Genomic DNA, 22,622 nt, shown 5'->3' on the forward strand with positions numbered 1-22,622 from the left:
ATAACAAAGAGTAACAGAACATTACTGTAATACGTTCTCATTACATAAATCTGGGCTTAAGTTTAGAGTTAGGCTCAAGCTAATGGAAGGAAAGAGTATCAAAATACTGTTCTTTAGTCATTTGTGTATTACAGTGCATCTAATGTTTACAGAAAATGTATCCCAGACTGCTAAGAATTACAGTAAAATTTCAGGAATCCAGAATCCAGACAGCACAAGTGGCAAACAGAAGCTTAGGACATCAGCAACAGCCGCAGCTCTCTGTAAGTATTACCTCTATGTTCTGTTATTAACTACTATGAGCACAGCAAGGACACGCATAGCCACAAGATTTGATGATAGCAGGTTTCCAAACAACAGAGGACCGAAAGGGGAAATCTGAGGACAAGAAATTATTTCAGACTCACACACAAATTCTGACATAGGCAGACATGTGAAAAGAGGCAATCATTTACAGTAAACCCATGCTATTTATGGAACACTGCATAGGTTTGTGCATGATTTTAGGAACAGGCTCATAAGGTATCTGCTGCCTTTGAAAACATTTGGACAAACTTCTCAAATGAAGGGGCCACCTGACAAATGTTAATTTAAAAGATATGCTTCAACAAAACTAATGTATACTGTAAAGAAATAAAAGAGTTATTACATTCCTAATTCCTAGTGTTTTCATGTTTTTAAGTGTTATCAGAAGTAGCCTCATGATACTAATGGGCAACATACGTCAGCAACTGTGTTGATGGATTAAAAGGTAGGCGTAAAAAGCATCGTTCCTCGATTGGAATCAGCTTTATTTACCTACATATAGTATGATGACTCATTACATTGACAAGTCTGCTGTATCTCTGCCTCACAACAAGTGTCATCTATGAGTTTTGCCCTTGGCCTTGTGTACTGACTGAACCTCAGGATGTACACAACAGTTAGTGGAGAGTTAGAGCACCTTGTCTCTCTGAAGCCTGAGTCATTTTTTGAAAAACCCTGACCTAGGCTGCACTGAATACGTTCCGGAACAATCCATGGGAGGCCCGCTGTCAAAGAGCTGCTGTGTGTGCCTTTCAAAATGCAACGCTTTTTCCCCCCACAATGCAACTTTACAGTGCCAACGATTTGCCTCTACTTCAACAGAAAATAATACACTGCTAGATGGTAGAAAAGATATGCCACAAAATACATGATGATATGTATGATGACTTTGTACTTCTGTGTATCACTTTGCACAACAGACACCTCTCTGCATCATTAAATCAGCTCTCCATCATTAAATCAGCTCCGGCTGGTGTTACAGTAGCTTGTCCAATGTGTGTAAAACAACCAGCATATTGTGACTGACAAGCTAAGAAATCCTCACACCGCTCCCATAGCTGTGGGACAAATGATCCACTCTCGATTTTCCCTCCACCACTGAGCAATTCTGTGTGGCAGGCAGATGCAATCCTCTCAGAGCAAACTCATGGGCCCACGAGCTCAGCACAAACACTGGCCTCAGATCAGTTTCGGGAGCTCAGAGAGTGCTGAAGTCTGGGATGAAGCTGCTGCCAGATAAACCTGCTTCTGGTTTTGTGACTTCCGTCACAGAGAATCAAGTCTACTTGAACTGGAGAGGACTACAGCACCGGGCAACAGCTCTCCTTCCTGATGCACACAGTAATCTCAAGGCCCATTCACATAATGGTTGATTCTTAGCTTAACTGGAGACAGTCACATGCCACACCCCTCTTTATTGCCATTAATAATCTTACACAGCTTGTCAGGTGTCCTAGCTTTTTACACAAAATGTGCTAGCAACTAGAACAAACAACAAGAAAAAATATTTTCAATGAGCAGTAATCAAAGCCCTGTAGGGGGTTATTTGCATGTATAACTAATGGAATAAGCTGCAGTGTTTCTCATACATTGACTTACTTGTGGCGGCCCACCACAATATCAACACACAATGATTTGCCAGAGGTGGAAAGTAACGAAATAGGCCTACATTTACTCACGTTACTGTATTGAGTATTTTTTTCTGTGTATTTTGTATTTTTTAAGTAGTTTATAAAATCGGTATTTTAAATTTTACTTGATTACATTTTGAGTGAAGTATTGTACTTCGCTACATCAAAAATCCCATCCGTTACTTGAGTAAAAAAAAAAAGTTAAGACTAAGGAAAACAGAAAGGGAGCGAAAAAAAACCGTGCCCTAAACCACTAGCCTAGTGATAATGATCAGCACGTAGCCAGCATGAATCAAGCTGGCGCCATGCAGTCTTTCTGAAAGTGATGGAGATGGAGCTGGATCACGAGATGCATCAGATTAGCCTAAGGTATGAAAGTGTATTTTACGCTATTCCAATGGGTTGTCTCAGTTAGTTTTAGCACCAATGATTGCGGAGATATTCAAGCAAACACCATGGGATTTCGTGTTTTGACGTTTGTGCTCACCTTTCTTTGGAAAGAAGTTTATTAGCAGTTGTTTCCCCTCATGTTGATGTCTCTCTTTTTCCTGTTTTGGCCTTTGTTTTTAGTAACCTTACTTGGCTTTCTTGGAGAAATACACCAGCAGCACAACAATTAGCGGTCCACTCGCGATGCTCAACTAAATAAACAAAATATAGACTACCTTATGAATCGTGCAGGTGGACTAAACCATTTATCTCTTTAGCAAGGGAGAGTGAGAGTGACCTTAGACCAGTGTTTCTCAAACTTTTTTTCTGGGGACCCACTTTTTAAAAATGACAGACTATCGCGACCCAACTCGTGACTGTGGTAATAAACTAGACAGTTTTCACTATGTTTTGTATACAAAAATCCAGTCAGTCAAACTTTACATTTCGTCTGACATTCATTTTGACATTTCATTTGTAAGTTAAAATATTCAGGTAAAATAAATATATGGTGGAAATAAGTATTGAACGCTTAATTTTTTCCCCCAGTAATTAGCCTAAACTTCCAGTGAGTATATTCGAAATTTTCACCACACATTATATTAACACACACATAAAAAAATCCAAACATAAGAGTTATGTGTAATAAAGTGGAATGACACAGGAAAAAAAGTATTGAACGTTCCTACTGAAATTTCTTCAATACTTTGTGGAAGCCTTTGTTTGTAATGACAGCTTCAAGACATTTCCTGTATGACAAAACTTAGTCGCAGTATCAGGTGTGATTTTGGCCCATTGTTCTAAACAGATTCCAGGGGTCCCTCTTGTGAATCCTGATCTTAGTTACTTCCAGAACTGTTTAATTGAATTGGCTACCTTCAAGTCTTTTTGGAGCTTTCTCCGAGTGGTCCTTGGCTCTTGGAATTGACTATCCTTCTTACTCCCTGGTCAGAAATATTGCGAGGAGATCCTGTGCAAGGCCGGTTGACGATGCAGTGATGTTTCTTCCACTTGCTCCCATGCTGCTTACTGGAAGATTCTGAAGTTTTGAAATGCATCTATAACCAGTTTCATTGAAATGTTTTGCAACAATAAGGTTGCAAAGGTCTTGGGAGAGCTTTTTGCTTTTATCCATCATGAAATGTTTCTTGTGTGACACCTTGGTAATGAAAAACCTTTTTATAGCCCATCAATATGTAGGCTACTAACCAAGCTTATATTAATTTGCACAGATAGAAAGGATAACTTCTCTATAACTACTTTTAGATACTTACAGATTTCCGCTTGTTTCTTCCCTTTCCTTGCCTTAGTGCTTTTTCTTAGCATACTTTTTCCCTGTGTTATTCCACTTCATTACACATGACTCTACTTGGAGTTGTTTGGATTTTTTATGTGTGGATTACCTGAGTTATTACTAATGCCTGGTGAAAATGTTGTGCCCCCTGTATTCCACTTTTCAAGGGCCCTCTCCTCCATTGGGGCCCTATACTTCCCACTTTCCCCCACCAGTTCGACACCCTTTAATCTGCTGAACCTTCTGCTCGTTTCCAAATATAAAAAAAACTCTCTGCAACTCAACATTGGCCTGCCTGCCTCAGCTGCCTGTGAGGGGCTTTTCAGTTGTGCTGGATTACTGTTCACTGCAAAGCGACCCAAGGATGAGTGCAACTAACTTTGAAAATCAACTACTGCTCAAACTTAAAGGAGAACTCCGGTGATTTTTCACATAGATCTCCATTTCTCAACGTCCTTATCAGGCAAGTACCTCCACTCGGCAGCCATATTGCAACACTTTTTGGGCACTTATCGTGCATCTATTTCGTCAGAAATGCGTGTGCGTAAGGCTTCACGACACCAATCTTGCTCCAGCGGCGAGATCACAACACATAATTGGCACGATGTCTTCACAACACACCATATGATTGGCTCAATGTATTCACATCACACCACATGATTGGCTCAATGTATTCACATGTCGACGTTTTGCCGAGGAAGGGGTGGGATATGTGTAGACAACGGCCATATTGGCGTGACAAACTAGCCCCATGCATTTCTATGGAGTATTTTTTGAGTGCTGTGTCTCCACATTAGAAAGTCTCTGGTCTGCGGTATATTCGTGGGTTTTCTCCTGCAAAAATCTGCAGGTCCAATCAGCAAACAGAGGGAGTAACTGTGAATGATGATGTTGAGGTTGTGCGTTAGTTTGAGCCAGACATACTGTACGTCACGACCAAATGTTAGCGATTGGTTATGGCAGATCCAAAGTGGCTCTGGGCAGATCCAATAGTTTTAAACTTCAACAGAGTACTCGCCTTCAAGGAAGTTAACGCTTGGCAATTGAAAGTGGCCAGACTCTCTGTACATTATGAAATTTACGAGTCTGGTAGGACCAGGCTAACAATTTCCCTCCGAAGAGCTGAAACACTAAATGCACAACAAGTTGCACTAATTGTTCAGTGGGGAATTCCCGTTGACTAAATGTTGACTCATTTCATGTTAAAATCCCTAAACCTCAGATAACCTTTAATTTGTGTTGACGGTTTGTCCTACATTCTTTTTTGTGGTTAAAGGTGCATTTCATATAAACGCCATGGATGCAACAATGAAGAAACACAAGCAATTATCAAGGGGTACAGACTTGAGGATTCAGTCAAGTTCAAGAAGTAATTCTGTTTTTCTGTTCTGGCAGAGGAAAGGAGAGGATTATGTTTCGGGACCCTTGGCTGGCGGGGCACAGGCCTTTGTTCTTGGCTGGCGGTTGTCACTTCACTCCACTAATTGGGTACAGTGTCACAGATTACATAATTGGCTTAACCTCATGGGTGAACTTATGTGAAGCAAAAATATGCACCAGAACATTGTGTTATGAAACATTTTTAGGGGCGAAAAAAACATTAATTATGGGAAATACTGGAATCTGTGCAAAGATGTATTATATGCAAAACAAATAGAGGAAGGGGAAGATACAAATTTTGATGGAACAAATGTGAACGAAACACCGGAAAATACTATTTCAGACATTAGTCATAACTGCTTACAGACAAGCTGCGACAGCAGGACAAACTATTACCATAGAAAAATAAACAAACATGGAAAACTACAGATGAAACAGAGCTTTTCAAAAGGTCTTGAGAAGAAAGTTCTGCTCTGCCAGATTTAGTTAGCTATTCAGGGAGTGTTCTCCAGTGCATGTGAGCTGTGGGCTTTGAGCAGACTGGGTTAGTTTGTGCCCACGGAGTCACTGGGGACAGAGAGAAATAGAAAGATGTGGAGGGTCAGAGAGAGACAGTCAAAATTGCCACTAGACACACCAGGCACATTTTGTCTGAAACTGTCAACTTTTCTGCATTTTCCTGTGGACGCCTGTGCAAACTAGTCTTGTTTTGGTGCAAACTGACCTATGTGGTCACTTGTTTGATTATCCAAGGGATTTAGAAATATCAATGATCTTAATTTCCAGATGGCATAAGATGATCTAAACACCCCAAGACCCCAGGTTCATCCCGCCTCTTTCAAATCAACTCTGACTGCCACCAAAAGAAGCTGAGCGGCGTCCGGGAACGAGATACGTGTACGTGCCTCTCCCAACCTCAGTTGCTGCCTGCCTCTCCCTGCGCAAGGGCACCATGATCTCAGAGAGCGGCCAACACAGAGGGGCTTTCATTGGGCCCACTGGCACTGCCCTTCTCCAGCCATCCCAGAGAGAGGGAGAGAGAGATAGAGAGGAGAGAGAGAAAAGAGAGAGAGCTACCACTCCCTGCTTCAGCTCTCTGCAGGGAAGGCGAGGGCAGTCACAACAGCACTGTTGCTGCTACCTCTGCCGCTGCTGCGACAACTCCTCCGCAGACGCATTTCTCTTCATTTATATTTCTTCGGTTCGTTTCGACGAGCTGCTCTGCTGTGTCTGAGTTCCAGAGTCTGGCGGCCAGATCACCAGGAAGCCAGGGGAGGAGGCTCACGGGGAGCAGTTGCCACTCGTGGTAATTAAGATTAAGAACCAGATGAAAAGGAGAGGATATGTGTCTATTTTGACTACTTGTGTTGTTATGTAACCAACTCAGGGAACAATGGTGGACTCTGTATGTGATCTTTGACAGAGTCTCTCTCTCACTCTCTCTTTGCTACCACCTTTGCAATGCATGCATGGAAACTCCTCAATGAACACAGGTGACCAAAACAAACACTAGTGGTAGTTACAAAAATCATGGCACACTGCAACATACAAGTACTACACTACATGAACGTAAAGGGGGGTTGTTCACCCCTGTGCCATAAAGAGGAGGGACCCAGGATTAGTGTAGTGCACCTTGAGAAATAAGTCACATAATCGAGGCCAACCGGTGTCAGGAGGAAAGAGACAATTTGAGACTACAGAAGGGTTCTCTATGCAGTGATGACATAACACATTTCTCCTTTATAAATGAAATAGTGTGGGTGACTTGTCTCTGCCTTGGCAACCTTCTCAAAAGCTTCAAGGTGAATTGGAGGTTTAGTAAAAGAAACACGAGAGAGTGGCACTTAAAACAAAATAACAAACTACCAACAATAACAGATTGCTGTGTCGGTTGGCCCAGAAAACTAGATAAATTCCAAAATAATATGTTAGAGAATACTATAAGTCTTGAAAAACACAAACTCCAAATCCGACTCCAAATGAACACAGCCAATATTTGCACAAGAGGAAAAGTAAACTGAATCTCAAGTCAGACCAAATGAAGAAAAAGAAGGGTTTCCACGGGTGACACAAAAAAACCTTGGCCATGAGCTGTGAGATAAGCCAATATTGTTGTCTAGGGGCGAAATGTTCTATTCAAAGTGACATCCACTGACATCAAACATTTACCAGCTTCCTTCTCCAAACTAAGCCTGCACTAACTAAACAGTGTAGGTGGGGTGGGGTGTCTGAGTTGGGGAATGTATTTTACCGCACCACCACACACTTGATAAAACCCTGAGACATTACATATAGAGGTCAGCCAAGTCTAGCTGACAGTGTTTATGAGTTTGGAGATTGATATGAAGCAAAAAAAAAAGCTAATCGTTTTTTTCACTGGCATAGAAAGTACATGCATGTCTGAATATCTGAACTATGACATGCAAATCAGTGGCTCAATGTCCACAGGTGAGCCATGCTAATATATTGGGCACACAGAATGTATCAGCACTGCACAGAAAAAATGCTGAGCATTGTAAAACAATTAAAAACTACAAAGTTATGTAACTTGTCTGAAGATGATGCTCACATGCTTTTTATTTCATTGCAAGACACCCCAGTGATTGCGACTCGGGCCAACCTTTGGTCTTATCCTCCATCAAGTATAAAAAACTCTTCACAACAACACACATAGCTGAGGGTGATTGGAACCATCAGCTGTCACTTCTAAACTGTCAAAAACTTAAGTCTGTTTTCTTGTTCACACTTCAGGCTAACTCACATTTGAAGACTTCTAAAGAGTTATTTACATTTATTTTGTAGATTTTACTAGATGTATAAACATTTTCTCTCATTCTTCCTTGGTGATATAATAGACATAGTTTGACATAAATCCTTGTTAGTCTGCAGATAGTTCTTCAACGAAGGGGCTAATTTGCATCTACTGTTTTCCAATGTAAAGTCAGTATGACAGGATCACCTTCGGCAAACAATCCAAAATAAAAGATCAATTTCTCTCCCTATAGTTAAAACAGAATAAATAGGTGCTCATTTAACACAGAAAACATTAACATACAGATATCAGTACTGTAATGTCAAACTGTAATCTTTTCAGGAAATTTCCATTTAATTCAACTGACAAATTCATGAGACAAAACCTTTCTATCTATATTCCTTTTCTGAAAGATTTTCAAATCAATGAAGGTCAAATGGTCAGCTCAATGTCATCTCATCATGTTTTTAAATGTTACCTCACGGTAGCTAATGGACTTTGAGAGACGTCTAAGGACCCTTGAGTCTGGGCTTTCTGACAAGGCAAACACAGCACTCTGTCTCACTGCCTCTACCGCCTCTGATAATAGTCCTGACCCTGACCACAATAGGAACACACACACACACACACACATATCTGCAATGTGGAGTCAAAACAACCTCACACATCTGCTTACTTTCTCACAGTTCCACAATGTTGTCACATGCACGGTCAATACCAGTGAGCTAAGCAAGGAGTTCACCCATACTGAAACATTTATATTACTAATTGGAGACGTCATGTTTAATATGGCTTGCCTACTGCATACCTTCCGTTATGACTAATATATGACATAATAAAGACAGTATCTTCCCCTCTACTGCATATCTTCCATTATGACAAATACATTACATTATTAATATGTATTGTCACCTCGTGATCAATTTAATGACAGGAAGAGAAAACTAGTAAAAAAAATTATGGGCGTTTTTTCTCTCTTGTGGTCAGATGCAAGGGCTCAGAACAGCAAAGAATCTGCTCCCATCCACTCTAAATATAACCATGAACCATAGCATGAGACTTGTCCTCTCAAAACATATTTCACAATCAAAAAGCACCTGTACCTAACCTCATAGTTCACATAATCATCTGTGGCTAACCGTGGCCACTGCCTTCCCACAGTTACAATCTGATCAACACAACAAGAGATATTTGACATCTGTGACCTAATGAAGGTGGGCGCACTCGGAGGAGACGGGGAAGCAGTCGGAGTGCGGGGAGGGCCCCGGCGTCCGCGGCGGGGCAGGAATGTGTCGTGGCACTGAAGGAGCCAGCGATATGGACATGGGTGGGAGATAAGAGATTTCAAACATGCACTGGCCAATCCAGTTGCTGCTGCTGCTGCTGCTGCTGCTATGCAACAGTTTGCAAACTCTGTCAGCAGAGAGGAGGAAAGGACTGGGAAGGACTCAATGATTAGACAGACCTAATTTAATTTGGGGCAAATAACCCCAATGTGTCTGCCCTTTTCAAAATTTTAAATACACATTATGTTAAATTTATAAATAATTATGTTTGTTTGGAACTAGATCTTGGACTTCTGATAAAATGGTCAGTTGAGGATAATAGAACAATACTAAACATTCAAAACAAGTAGCCACAACAAAACCCTGAAAGTGGACAGACCTGTTTATTTGTCTTTTCGATTGTTTCAGCATCAAAACATCTTCTTCAAAGTTGTGTATCAACATTGTCTGAGAATGTTGCCTTCTTGAATCACAATGTCTTATAGACTTTTTCTTAGATTACTGAGTTATCCAGGGAATTAAAAAAGAACTTGAGTATGAACAGAGCTGGAATGTGCAGTACAACCCAACATGGATTGTCTTCCTTCCATTGTTTCAAACAATCATGTGACAGGGTTGCCTCCAGGTATGACCCATGTGCTTATTACCATACATAAAACGGGACCACATGTTTCGAGTTGAAAATGTAGGCCTATGTTAATGATCAATGTCTGGGATGAACTCTCAGTTAAAGCTTAAATGCTTTAAGTACACAGAAAGAAAAGGAGAGAGAGAGGGGGGGGGGGGTGATACGCACAGACACACAATAAACTACATGATATAACGCTTTAACAAGAGAATGTTAATTTCGACAAACCGCGCACATGAGCGAGCGCAGTGCGTAAACAGACTGGCCTACACCCCAAAGAAAGAAAAAGTGCTGTGCCTAGTTTCAAAATCCAAAATATTGACTGTTGAAGCTATAGTCTTGGACAAAATTGAATTTCACAAACTAATCAACAATATGTCCACCAGTAGTCTAACAGTAAACAGGCTATTAATTATAGGTTCAACCGATTATACGGATATGATGAACTTGACATCAGTGAAGTGTTGTTCTATTATTTAATGAACCTTCGGGTTGCAACAATTTCACTAATGATTTGCCTAATTTGTGAGACCCTTCGAAGTAACTTGATCAACCCGCAAAAATAAGCCTAACGTTTTTGTTCTACGTTCTAAATTCAGGCTGAACAAACATAACGGGTGTCTATAAAGAGATGCGAATTTCACGTTTTATACTCATGTGTACCCAGGTAACACAAAAAAGCATTTCCAGGGAAAATCAGTATTATAAACTAGCCTAAGTGCACAGTCAGGTGGACCACTCTCATGTTCACTGGAGGACTGTGTCCACCCATGTTGCGACATATTGCCACCCCCACGTAAATAGACAGGTGTTGCGAATGGACAGGTAGGTTCAAATCTCTAAATAAGTAGTCTATTGTTTGTAGAAATGTTCCTTACCTTCGTATAAGGGTATCTGTTGTGTCGGTCTAGCTGCTCCTGATAACCCACAGATAACTATTATCCAGATATATGTAAAAGAAGGATGTGTAGACGTCAGAGAAAACGAAAGCTGCCGCAGCTTTCTATGACAGCTCGCCGTATCAATGCCAAGAGGAACTCACAGTCATTCGCAAGCGCCAGTCTCCACCTCTTTGGGCGTGTAGTCGTGGCCAAGTGTTTATGTCAAGTCCTGCCGCACCGTCGTCGTGCATTGGTAGTGTGGGCTACAGATAAGCTTATATGGCCATCTACAGGGTAGAGGTAGATGAAACTAACTTCTGTTTAGATGGGACAGACAGACAATAGTTCGATTCTTCGTGGAAAAACAGTAGGCCTATGCTATGTATTCGTAGATAGTATAGGAGGAACTGGGAAAATGCATTTGTCATAAATATTAAAATACTTGGGTTGTTTGGCATTGCTGTCGTTTCCTAGGATCACCTCCTGCTATGTTTTAGCGTCATCCAATGGCAAGATATGAAATTGCACTTTAACGAAAATTGCAAGTTCATATGAAATTGCAAGTTTCACTAGGCCTATGTCTTACTGCGAAGGCGAGTCATTAGCATTTAACTCTGTCTTAGTAGGCCTACAACCCCAATTTCGAAAAATTGTAGAAATTGAAATCGAACATTGTAGAAATTGTAAATCAAAATGGTTTGATTTTCGAATCATATGATATTGATGAAAAATAGTGCAAGGAAAACATATCAGTCGTTGAAACAGAGGAAATGCATTGCTTTGGAGGAAATATGTTAATTTTGAATTGATAATGGCAACATGTCTCAAAAAAGCTGGGACAGGGCAAGAAAAGGCTGCAAAAGATGGCTTGCTAGACAAGGAGAGTTCTCAACGGGCCTGAAAATTACAACCCGACCCGACCCGGCCCGTGGCTTTTAAAGGCACAGTATGTTAGCCCTGGCAGCAAATGTAATTTGCCGCTAGGGTGCGTCTAGATTTCTAGGATGTATGTATGTACAGTATGTGATTCTGGTGAAAAAAGTTGTTACAGTGCATGAAAATGCACTTCATCCATTAAACTATCTATCAACATCTATTAAACTATCTACCTATGCACATCTATTAATTCACTATTAAATAATTTAGCTATTTAAACTACTCAACTATTGAACTGTTCAGCCATTCCAACGGTCAGTTGTCATCAACTATGACTCCCGCCAAATGTTTTCTCTGCCTAAAACTGTTTAAAAATAAAAGTCCTCACTACAAATTCCCTATTAAATAATTTAACAATTTCAACTATCCAACTGTTTAACTGGTCAGCCATTCAAACTGTCAGTTGTCATCAACTATGACTCCCATAAACTGTCTCCTCTGCCCACAACTGTTTCAAAATAAAAATCATCACTACAATAGTTCCCTATTAAATAATTTAACCATTTAAACTACTCAACTATTTAACTATAATAATTCCCTATTAAATATTTGAACAATTTAAACTATCTAACTGTTCACCCATTGCAACTGTCAGTTGTCATCAACTGTGACTCCCGTTAACTGTTTCCTCTTCCCACAACTTTTTTAAAATAAAAGTCCTCACTACAATAGTTCCCTATTAAATAATTTAACCATTTAAACTACTCAACTATTTAACTATTCAGCCATTGCAACCTATGATTGCAACTGTCAGTTGTCATCAACTATGACACCCGCCAACTGTTTCCTCTGCCCACAACTGTTTCAAAATAAAAGTCCTCACTACAATAATACCCTATTAAATAATTTAACAATTTAAACTATTCAACTATTTAACTGTTCAGCCAATTTCAACTGTCAGTTGTCATCAACTATAGATAGATAGATAGATAGATAGATACTTTATTGATCCCCAGGGGAAATTCAAGGTCTCAGTAGCATACAGACAACACACACATTCACTAACAGCAGAAAAAGTAATTAAAAGTATATAATATAAAAAGACAACTATGCAATAAGGACAGTAGAAGATAAAGAATATACTAAACATACTAAATAAATATACTCAACTATGACTCTCGCCAACTGTTTCCTCTGCCCACAACTGTTTCCAAATAAAAGTTTTTTTTTGCATTTTATGTTAATGTATTTTTTGCTTTTTCATGCACTGGTAATTTCCTCGAAATTTCATTTTCTAGTTAACATTTGAGCCCTGCCTTCCTTGCTATGGTTTTGATTACCTGGAATCATGTCTGGCTCGGTCTGAGACACTGTGTTTGTTTCCCATTTATAGTGTAAGAGATGTGTAAAAATGCCCAACAGTTAGAGAGAGGACAAATTTACTGTAGCTATATGTAGCCTTTTTCTGAATTGATAAAACGCTCAATCTCATCGTTTGAACCAAGTGCAGTGGTTCCATCACTCTTTTGACAGTACCTGTAGGCTACCATAAACAATTTTCACCAAGTGAAGCATAATTTGCAGATCTCTTTGTCTCTTTTTGCAAAACTCTAAACATCATACAAATACAACACATTTTGCACTGTGATACTGGTAACCACAAGTGACAAAATGTAAACACAAATAAGTAGAATAAATTAATCACAATGACTCAAAACTGAGCACACTTTCGAATGATGTGACACAACCAATAAGCCAGATCAGAGTGCAAACAGGTTGTTGAACAGTCCTTTGATTTTGCCCCATTCACAGTGCAATGTAGGCTGTAGACTTCTCATTTACAGTACTGAATCAATACTTTCCTTTTACTTTTACTTTAAATGCTAAATCCAATTAATTATATATTTTTCCTTTTTTGGATGCAAAATGCATTTACTGTACATTGTATACAATGTACTGTACACATTTATTGTAAACAATAAACTTTTCTCCAGGAGCTATGCCCTGACCTGAACATTGTTTTCCATATTTTTTGATGTAGTGCGTAATTACTGACAGTGTTTTCATTTTGACTGCTTTTTATATGATCTGAAGGCATTATTTAGTTTTGAGGTAAAACTGTTTAATTTTGCAAGAAGTGTCTGTGAATGTAGTTTGAGAATGGGGTTTGGGGCAGTGGTCTAGTAAGCTGTAGTGGATATACTGTGATGTATAGTTAGCTGTAGTGGGTATACTGTGATCATCCCCAAATGTTAATACGTACTTGCCTATTTTAAGTGGGTATACTGAGATGGTGATGCTTTTTAAGTGGGTATACTGCTCAAGAAAAAAAGTGTTTTAGCAATGTGAAAAACTGTAAATGCGTTTATGTATAGCACCTGTTATAACCTGTTCGGATTAAATTATTGTGCCATGTAAACAGCTGATCTGATGTCTTCAATTGGAATAATTTCAATCCGACTGTCTAAACGAGGATAAGAGGTCTAAGAGGTTACACTAATGCTAGACTAACTGCAATGACTGAAAGCCTAGAAGTAAAATCCTAATCTTTTCTTCCTCAGTTTGGAAAGGGACAGCAATATGTTTCTGCAATATTATATTTTTTAAAAATCTTTTTTATGTTTTTTTCTATGCTTGTGAGGAACGATACTATTGCTGCAAGATTACACTGTACAAAACCCCTCCATTCAAGTATTCTTCAAATTGCTTCACATTTGTTTAAAACCACTAGAAGTACCAATATCTTATGGAGGCAACAGTTGACCCTGCAGATTGTCCAAGTCGCATTCAGGAACGTTCTCATTCTAGAATCTGCTGGACCTCTCTATCCCCACAGCTGTCCCAAGCTGCCACCCCCCACTGCACCCACCCATTCAAGGCACACAGACATTTGCTGGTGGTTTCTCAGCTGTCAAACTTATTCCTTAAATAGCATATATCAGAGCCAGTCCATCTAAAAAAAGGGGTGGGGGACAATGTTTTAGGTGAAAACCTATAATGCTCACAAACAACTAGTACCTACCATTTAATAAAACAATACATTTGGAAAACATTGTTATAAAAAGATCCATTCAAACTGCTTGATGGTTATGCATTTGCTCTGTTTTGTTTTGTAATCTGTAATTGCGGACCCCTATCTTGCCAAGAGTGTAAGTGCCCTCCCCCCTGGTATGTCCTATCTCCCTGAGTGAGATATATATAAATCCCACATGGTGGTCTATAGCATTGAGACAAAAGGTAAGAGACATTACTTCAACTCAAGCAAGAAAGAAGAGAATTAAACTGACACATATCTTTTGCGGTAAAGTGATTCTTGATTGCTCCTTTGTTGTTTTTATGGTCTCTATCGCCTCAGCGCTTGACAGCATAATTTAGGGGTCATTGTGAAATCTTGAGGGAGGTCAGATAGGTGCTTGTCTATTCTGTGGTTGCTATCAGCTGTAGGTTTTCAGTAGTGAGCAAATGTTGCCCAAATAAGGCTAGAAGGAAGGACATTTAAAGTTTGAGATAACATGTGCTGGGCCATTTGCTACACTGAGCTGAGTCCAGAGACAACTTGTGGAAAGGTAAGAATTTACCATCTTCATTTCTAAATGTGAGAGATCAATATGAGTTTCAACGGGAAAAGTATTTGTTTCCAAGCCTATTTCTAGGAACACAAATGGCGTTTTACTAACTTTGCAAATTCATTTTATGTAGATTTATATGTGCAGAAGAATATGTTCTATGTAGCAGTCAAAACTCAGAATTGTGAAGGAAAGGCTGCTTGTAAATTTAGAAGCACTGCTTCAGTAGGCAATTTGTTTTTCATATCCTAAAAAAATAACCAGAAAATTAGCTATTAGCTAGCTAGACTTTAACTGTTGATGGCTTTAGTTTGCATGCTTGTGTGGAACAGACATTTCAAACCATGTGGCTCTCTCCTCGTTATGGATTAGCTTTCAAGAGGAAAGTCTCTTCTTTTTAAGTAAATTGATTGCGTTTGAAGTACTGTCTCAATCTTAATCATGTCAGTGGAAATGCACTTTCTAACAATTAGGGTTATAATATTAGGGTTATACATACTTAAACAATGCTTTTTGAATTGTAGATGGCAGACGCAGTCCAGTTGAAGGACGAGGGAAATAAATATTTCCAGGGGGGGGATATTGACAAAGCCATTGAAAGCTACACAGAAGCACTTAAGGTGTCCAAAGACAAGAAAGTGTCAGCAGTCATCTACAGAAACCGTTCGGCCTGCTACCTTAAAAAGGTATAGCTCTCTTTCTCACTCTCTCTCATTCTCTCTCTTTTTCTCTCTCTTTTTCTCTCTCTCTATTTGTCTCATACACATACACACACACACACACACTCAGAATACTTAAAAAATCATATGCAAATGCAGAACACATTTATTTATTTTTTGTCATTGTTGTTTGTGTTTGTTGTGTTTTTGTTTGCTTGTTTGTTTTTAGGAAAAATATGTTCAAGCAGCATCAGATTGCTCAAAAGGTATGATCTACATTTAAAACCTTTTAAAGAGACAAAAATATAAAATCTATCAATTTAATATTAATATAATTTCAGATATAGATAAGTTTGAAAATTAAATAAATACTTTCTTTATGTTTATCTTCCTCCTTTCATCACAGCCATTGATGTTGATGCTAGAGACATCAAAGCCCTGTATAGACGTTGCCAAGCTCTTGAAAAAGTAGGAAAGCTTGACATGGCCTTCAAGGATGTCCAGAGATGTGCCACCATAGAGCCAAAGAACAAAACTTTCCTTGAAACTTTGAGGCGACTTTCAGCAGAAATTCAACAGAAGGTGGACCTCCAAATAATTCTAAATATTTTATCCCTACAGTAAAGATGTTTAATAAAGACCAGTTGTCAGCTGCACTCTGTGTTAAAAGTATTGAAGGGTCACAATGTTGTTTTCCCTTCCTACAGCTCAAAAGCACCTTCTCTACTGATTCAAGGGTAGAGAGTATGTTTAATATCCTGCTTGATGAAGAACATGAGAAAGACAAGCGGGAGAAGGTTTGTACTCTAAGAACACTAAGAACCACCCGTATACAGGACATGGACTGTGTTTGAGAAATAATCTATCTTTGTATGTTGCTCGTTTAGATATGTTTTTTTCCATATGTTTTAGGCTGCAAACAACCTGATTGTTCTGGCCAGAGAGGAGGCAGGCGCTGAAAGAATTTTCCAGAACAATGGCGTGGCCCTGCTGCAACAGCTGATCGACACAGGAAAACCTGAGATGATTCTGGCAGCCATCCGAACCTTCGCTGGAATGTGCACTGGGCACAAAGCAAGGGTAAGGATCCAAACAAGAAAGTGTCTTGAACACTAATGTACAAATTACTTTGAAGCAACCCATTGTTGTGTATTTATACATATATTATATGCTGTTTTCTGATGAGGTAAAGCACATTGAGTTGCTTTGGGTAGGAAATGTGGTATACCAATAAAGCTGCCTTGCCTTGAAAATGTATACATACCAGTTACACAGGATTGTAACTCCAAATTGCCTCTAGAAGAGAAGGTATGAAGTATGAATTCATTCTTACATATTTCGGTCATCTGCCAACAGACAATGGCTATCATCCGCCTTCTTGGGATTGACAAGATGTGCAGCATCATGGCAGTGAACAATGAGGAGATTGCCTTGGCCACTGCAGATCTGTTCCAGTGCGTGAATGATTCCCTGTCTGGACAAGACAGAAGGGAGTATGGAAAAGAGGAGTCTCTTGTTCTTGGTAAGAAATTGAGTATTTAGGTTGGCCTCATATTTGTCATAAATAAACATTTCACCACTTTTACTGAATTCCAATTTTCTACTCTAGATACAACCAGGGATCTAAAGGCCATCCTTATGGCTCTGCTGGAAATGGTCGCAAGCAAGAAGGTGTCAGGCCATGGAAGAGATCAGGCTCTCAACCTCTTGTCTAAGAATGTTCCACGTAAAGACAAAAGAGACCCAGACCATTCAAAAGCTCTTTTCACAATTGACCATGGTAAGCAATCATTTCATCTAAACTTTTCATAGTCTTTGGTGAAAATCTTCTCTGCATATTGTTATACTTTCAAAATCAACTATTAACAGTAGGAGAGCATTGGTCTTTGAAGGTAGAGTAATGTTGTAAACTTTTCCCTGCAATTTTCTCAGGCCTGAAGAAGATCCTGAAGGTGTGTGGCCAGGTGCCTGACCTGCCGGATCAGCTGCCTATGACAGATAACACCCAGCTCATTGCCAGTATCCTCCTCAACAAGCTATACGATGACCTGCGTTGCGACCCTGAGAGAGACAACTTCAGGGATATCTGTGACGAATATATTAAGTGAGTTCCCCCTCTTCCAGTCACAATATTGAATTTACGTTCAGGTGGATCAATCATTATGTTCAGGTGGATTAATCATTAGATAAACTAACCATACCACATTTGCTCAATATCATAATTATCTCACCAACATTTTTCTTGGATCTTTTACACAGAGCAAAGTTTGACCCCAATGATATGGACAGGAACATTCACGCCATTAACACGCTGTCAGGGATCCTCCAGGGTCCCTTTGAGGTCGGTGACAAGCTGGTGGGCAGGCAGGGGGTGATGGAGATGATGGTGGCACTCTGTGGCTCAGAGCGCGAGGTGGACCAGATGGTGGCGGTGGAGGCCCTCATCCACTCCTCCACCAAGATGAGCCGTGCCTCCTTCTTCACCACCAACGGCGTGGCCCTGCTCAAGGACATCTACAAGAAGACAAAGAACGAAAAAATTAAGATCCGGGCTCTGGTTGTAAGTATTTGTTTCCCCCTGACTTTTCTTCCCCTTGAAGATTCTTGAGAGTCTTTTTTAGGATTGAGGGAGAGCCTTTAATAGCCTCTAATAAAAAGAATATCAGACTCCTGAATACTACAAAATTGATCTGAACAACTTATTTATTTACTTTTACCTCCTTTGCTAGCCTGACGAGCCAGACCCACATTAAAATGTAGGGTCTGGGAACTCACCGTTCGCAGTGCTCAGTCCGAGGGGCGGGATAATCAGTTGTCTTTCAAATTCCCTCTGCACACAATAGGACAGCGGCAGCGCTATGAGTCCCATGCGTTTCCCACCACCGGAGCTAGTTGGCTAGTTCAAACGTTTGCCAACTTAATAAAAGCTTAACTCGTGTCACACTGTTCGCCAACAGCAACATCCATCTTATTTGTTTTCAAGTAGCAGGGAATTCAAGCCAAACCGTTGCAACTCTGCCATCAATCATTATGTTAAGCCCACCTAACGACTCTATACACGATTTCATTGGCCTGATTGAGTTTCGATTTCTGGAGCTCACAAGCCAACGGAGAGTTGCTAGACTAGCCCTGGCAGCAAATGTAATTTGCTGCCGCTAGGGGCGCGTCTAGATTTCTAGGCTACTCCTTTGCTGGATTGAGCCATCTCTTTCTGTAACAACAATTACCACCAACATTGTTATGTGGCAATAACGTATATCTATATCTATCTATCTATGCTTGAAGAGTCTGACTCATGTTGTATTCTTGATGTAACCATAGGGTCTTTGTAAGCTGGGCTCTGCTGGTGGGGATGATTATGCCCTGAGACAGTTTGCAGAGGGTTCTACAGAGAAGCTGGGCAAGCAGTGCAGAAAGTGAGTATAATACTAAGCCCTTTCAAGGCTGTTGCCGAGGCTACTGAGAAATGGAATGGATGCTATTCAAATGTTTATGCATTTGTTCCTTTGGTATGGTGAATATAACATATTGGCACTCTTCACTTTCAGATGGTTGTGTAATCCTACTATTGATGCCCGCACAAGGAAGTGGGCTGTGGAGGGTTTGGCCTACCTCACAAATGACGCTGATGTAAAAGATGACTTTGTTGAGGATGAGCCTTCCTTGAAAGCTATGTTTGATCTTGCAAAGGTATCATTTATAATATCATACAAATACTGTAAATAATGGAGCAGATCATCATTTGCTCATTCTTTATAGCAAATACACAAACGTACTTGATCCCTTCTCCCCTTTCTTTTAGTCTTCAGACAAGACTATTCTTTATGCTGTGGCCTGTACCTTGGTGAATTGTACCAACAGCTATGACAAAAAAGACATCATCCCTGAGCTGGTCCAATTGGCCAAGTTCTCCAAGCAGCACGTCCCAGAGCAGCACCCAAAGGTAACTAGAGTTGGACTAGGATTTAGTGCACCTGAGGTGATAGTGAGAATACATGGGACAACTTTTGAGCAATGTTGCATGGCAACCACATAACAAGTCACATTTATTTTGATTGGATGATCCTGATAATTTGCGTAAGGATGATTAAAGTTCTCCAGAAAAGACATTGTTGCCCAATATCAATGGAAATGTGCCAGAACTACAATAATGAGGAACACTGCCTCATAAAATTGCCCAAATGTTGTGTAGGCCTATTATCAGCTTCAGCATTAGTCAGTTTACATTGTGTGGACAATGTGTCCTCAAATTCAGCCATTGACAGAGTCATGTGGTTGTTTACGTTTTAGGATAAAAAGGACTTCATTCAGAAGAGAGTGAAGAGGATGTTGAAAGCTGGGGTGACCTCAGCTCTTGCGGTCATGGTTAAAGCAGACAGCACAATTCTAACTGACCAGACCAAAGAAATGCTTGCAAGGTGAAGATTTAAGTACTTTAAGTACTTTGACAACTTAATTTAATTTAATTCATGATTACCCAACTGTCAATAGACAATGTGCAGAATATTAAACGGAATGATATTTTTCTCTAGAGTTTTCTATGCTTTAGCAGATGATCCTAAAGACCGTGGCATCATTGTTGCTCAAGGAGGCGGAAAGGTAACTGAACATCTTTAAAATACAATGAATGAAAGCAATTCATCTTCAGATCACTTCTCTCAATATTTGAAATGTTTCCACTTCTAGCAAAGCATACCTGGTATTCTAGTGTTGTTTAAACACTCACTATTAGCCCAGTATTATTACAATAAAAAGACATGATCATTTGTATGGCCACTGTTATTTTACCCTCTACATCACAGGCTCTTATTCCCCTGGCTCTGGAGGGAACCGCCAATGGGAAAATCAAAGCCTCTCATGCTTTAGCAAAGATCGCTTCCGTTTCCAACCCAGAACTTGCCTTCCCAGGAGAGAGGGTAAGACTATCCCTTAGTTTAGTAATAATGACAAATATTTTGACTAAAATCTATCACCTAAGCTGTTAGTCATGACAACATGTGTTTTTAAATGCAGATTTATGAGGTTGTGCGGCCACTTGTCAGCCTGCTGAACACAGAGAGGGACGGTATGCAGAACTTTGAGGCCCTGATGAGTTTGACAAACCTGTCTGGTTTCAGTGAAAAACTTAGGTGGGTGTTATTAAAATTATTATTCACACTTCCTGGTCCTATGATAATAATCACATTAATGCCAATAATGCCAATGCTATAATTATTAAAAAAAAAAAAAAAACTCCTTCAGTGTTATAATGTTCAGCCTTCAGTAATCATTCATTTTTCAGTAATTTTTTCAGTCAATCAGTCATTTTTTGTGCTCTTTTTTTCTGCGCTTCTATCAGGAAAAAGATTATCAAGGAGAATGCTCTCCCAGACATCGAGTCCTACATGTTTGAGGACCACGAACAAATTAGACAAGCAGCCACTGAGTGTATGTGCAACCTCGTCACCTGCAAAGAGGTAACAGGCCTTCAGTTACTTCAAATAATAGGACATAGCAAAGAAATGATCTATATATTCTGAAACTCATATTTGTATTTATATCTTCATTATTGCAATAATGACATAATACATACTTTGTTTGTTTTAAGGTCAGTCAAAATGGAAGTTGTGCAAGGGCATGTTGTACAGGTCAATTAGGGGGCAGCTGTGGCCTACTGGTTAGCGCTTCGGACTTGTAACCGGAGGGTTGCCGGTTCGAACCCTGACCAGTAGGCACGGCTGAAGTGCCCTTGAGCAAGGCACCTAACCCCTAAATGCTCCCGAGCGCTGCTGTTGTTGCAGGCAGCTCACTGCGCCAGGATTAGTGTGTGCTTCACCTCAATGTGTGCTGAGTGTGTTTCACTAATTCACGGATTGGGATAAATGCAGAGACCAAATTTCCCTCACAGGATCAAAAGAGTATATATACTTATACTTAATGAATCCACAGAAGTGCAGTGAGTCAACTCAGCCAGTAAACTGTGTGTTGATGTGGCCCAACAGGTGCAGGAGAGGTTCTTGCAGGATGGGAATGACAGGCTGAAGCTCCTTGTGCTGCTCTGCTCTGAGGATGATGACAAACTCCAGAAGGCAGCGTCTGGAGCACTGGCTATGCTCACTGCCGCACATAAAAAGATCTGCACTAAGATCAGCGTTGTGGTACGTACTAGTCTCATGCCATGGCTGCTCTCAACCTGTGCCATTTTGTCTGGTAGCAAATGTTTTCTAATTTGAGATATCTCCATTTTGCCTAGAACATTTGCATACTGAGATTTACACATATAATGTTGAACACAGAGTTCTCTCTCTCTCTCTCTCTCTCTCTCTCTGTAGACCGTACAGTGGCTTGAGATCTTGCAGAGGTTGTGTCTCCATGACAATAGTGAAGTCCAGCATAGAGGTCTGGTGATTGTCTACAACATGATGAATGCTGATGAGGAGGTGGCAAAGAAGCTGATCGAAAGCGAGATGCTGGAGATTCTGACAATTGTCGGTAAACAGGAGGATAACCCCAAGAAGCAACCTCTGATTGATACTGCCCGTGAATCCCTCTCTAAGGCTATGGATCTTGGACTCATTAAGCCCTTTGCTATTGGCAGACAATAGAGTAGGGCCTGATATATTTCCTCTTGGAACACTAAGGACTGGGATAACTCTTCTGCAGACTTTTTTAACTGTGTTATTTATTTCATAGAGAAAGCATCTAAATTGTTTGTTTTTTGTTATATGTTTTGCTAATTGTATTTTACACATCCTGATGAAACATTTGTATAAAAAAAAACCTGTACTGCCTCTATCGTATAAACCACGAGGACTAATAAATTTCAGATGAAGTAGAACTTTGTACCTCAGTCGGCCAGTCGGCTGCATCCATTTCTGATACTGCCATCCTAGAGCAGTAGGGGGCAGCAGTGGGACATACAACATAGCCTACAACATAAACCATAACTTATGTT

The 22,622-nt window shown here is 40.0% G+C and overlaps 2 protein-coding genes across 4 annotated transcripts in view; one reads left to right on the forward strand and one right to left on the reverse strand.

Moving 5' to 3' along the window:
* Window positions 1-10,741, reverse strand: part of pip5k1bb (phosphatidylinositol-4-phosphate 5-kinase, type I, beta b) — a 33,299-nt gene extending 22,558 nt beyond the window's left edge. The window contains exon 1 of the mRNA XM_042101033.1: window positions 10,585-10,741. The gene's annotated coding sequence lies outside the window, so the exon portion shown is untranslated. The remainder of the gene's footprint in view (window positions 1-10,584) is intronic.
* Window positions 10,742-14,629: 3,888 nt separating this feature from the next.
* Window positions 14,630-22,505, forward strand: unc45b (unc-45 myosin chaperone B). Of its 3 annotated transcripts, none has more exons than XM_042101027.1 (20): window positions 14,630-14,700; window positions 15,554-15,715; window positions 15,918-15,954; window positions 16,095-16,270; window positions 16,396-16,485; window positions 16,601-16,768; window positions 17,045-17,210; window positions 17,298-17,468; window positions 17,621-17,792; window positions 17,948-18,248; window positions 19,010-19,104; window positions 19,237-19,378; window positions 19,491-19,631; window positions 19,979-20,106; window positions 20,221-20,287; window positions 20,491-20,604; window positions 20,702-20,817; window positions 21,027-21,144; window positions 21,670-21,825; window positions 22,000-22,505. In XM_042101027.1, the coding sequence occupies exons 2-20, from the start codon at window positions 15,554-15,556 to the stop codon at window positions 22,270-22,272; spliced, it is 2,793 nt and encodes a 930-aa protein (XP_041956961.1). In that variant the 5' UTR covers window positions 14,630-14,700; the 3' UTR covers window positions 22,273-22,505. The 3 variants fall into 3 exon arrangements, with proteins under 3 accessions (XP_041956961.1, XP_041956960.1, XP_041956959.1); XM_042101026.1 differs by having other exon boundaries at window positions 14,667-14,764; XM_042101025.1 differs by lacking the exon at window positions 14,630-14,700 and adding an exon at window positions 14,888-15,029.
* The last annotated feature ends 117 nt before the right edge of the window (window positions 22,506-22,622 follow it).

The sequence above is a fragment of the Alosa sapidissima genome, chromosome 8 (genome assembly GCF_018492685.1).
Source record: "Alosa sapidissima isolate fAloSap1 chromosome 8, fAloSap1.pri, whole genome shotgun sequence".
NCBI lineage: Eukaryota > Metazoa > Chordata > Actinopteri > Clupeiformes > Clupeidae > Alosa > Alosa sapidissima.

Coding starts and splice junctions, on each gene's coding strand:
- unc45b (XM_042101025.1), top strand. CDS start 14,976: ATGTGCTGGGCCATTTGCTACACTGAGCTGAGTCCAGAGACAACTTGT. Junction 16,271..16,395: donor CAGCAGAAATTCAACAGAAG/GTGGACCTCCAA, acceptor CCCTTCCTACAG/CTCAAAAGCACCTTCTCTAC. Junction 20,605..20,701: donor TTGCCTTCCCAGGAGAGAGG/GTAAGACTATCC, acceptor TTTTAAATGCAG/ATTTATGAGGTTGTGCGGCC.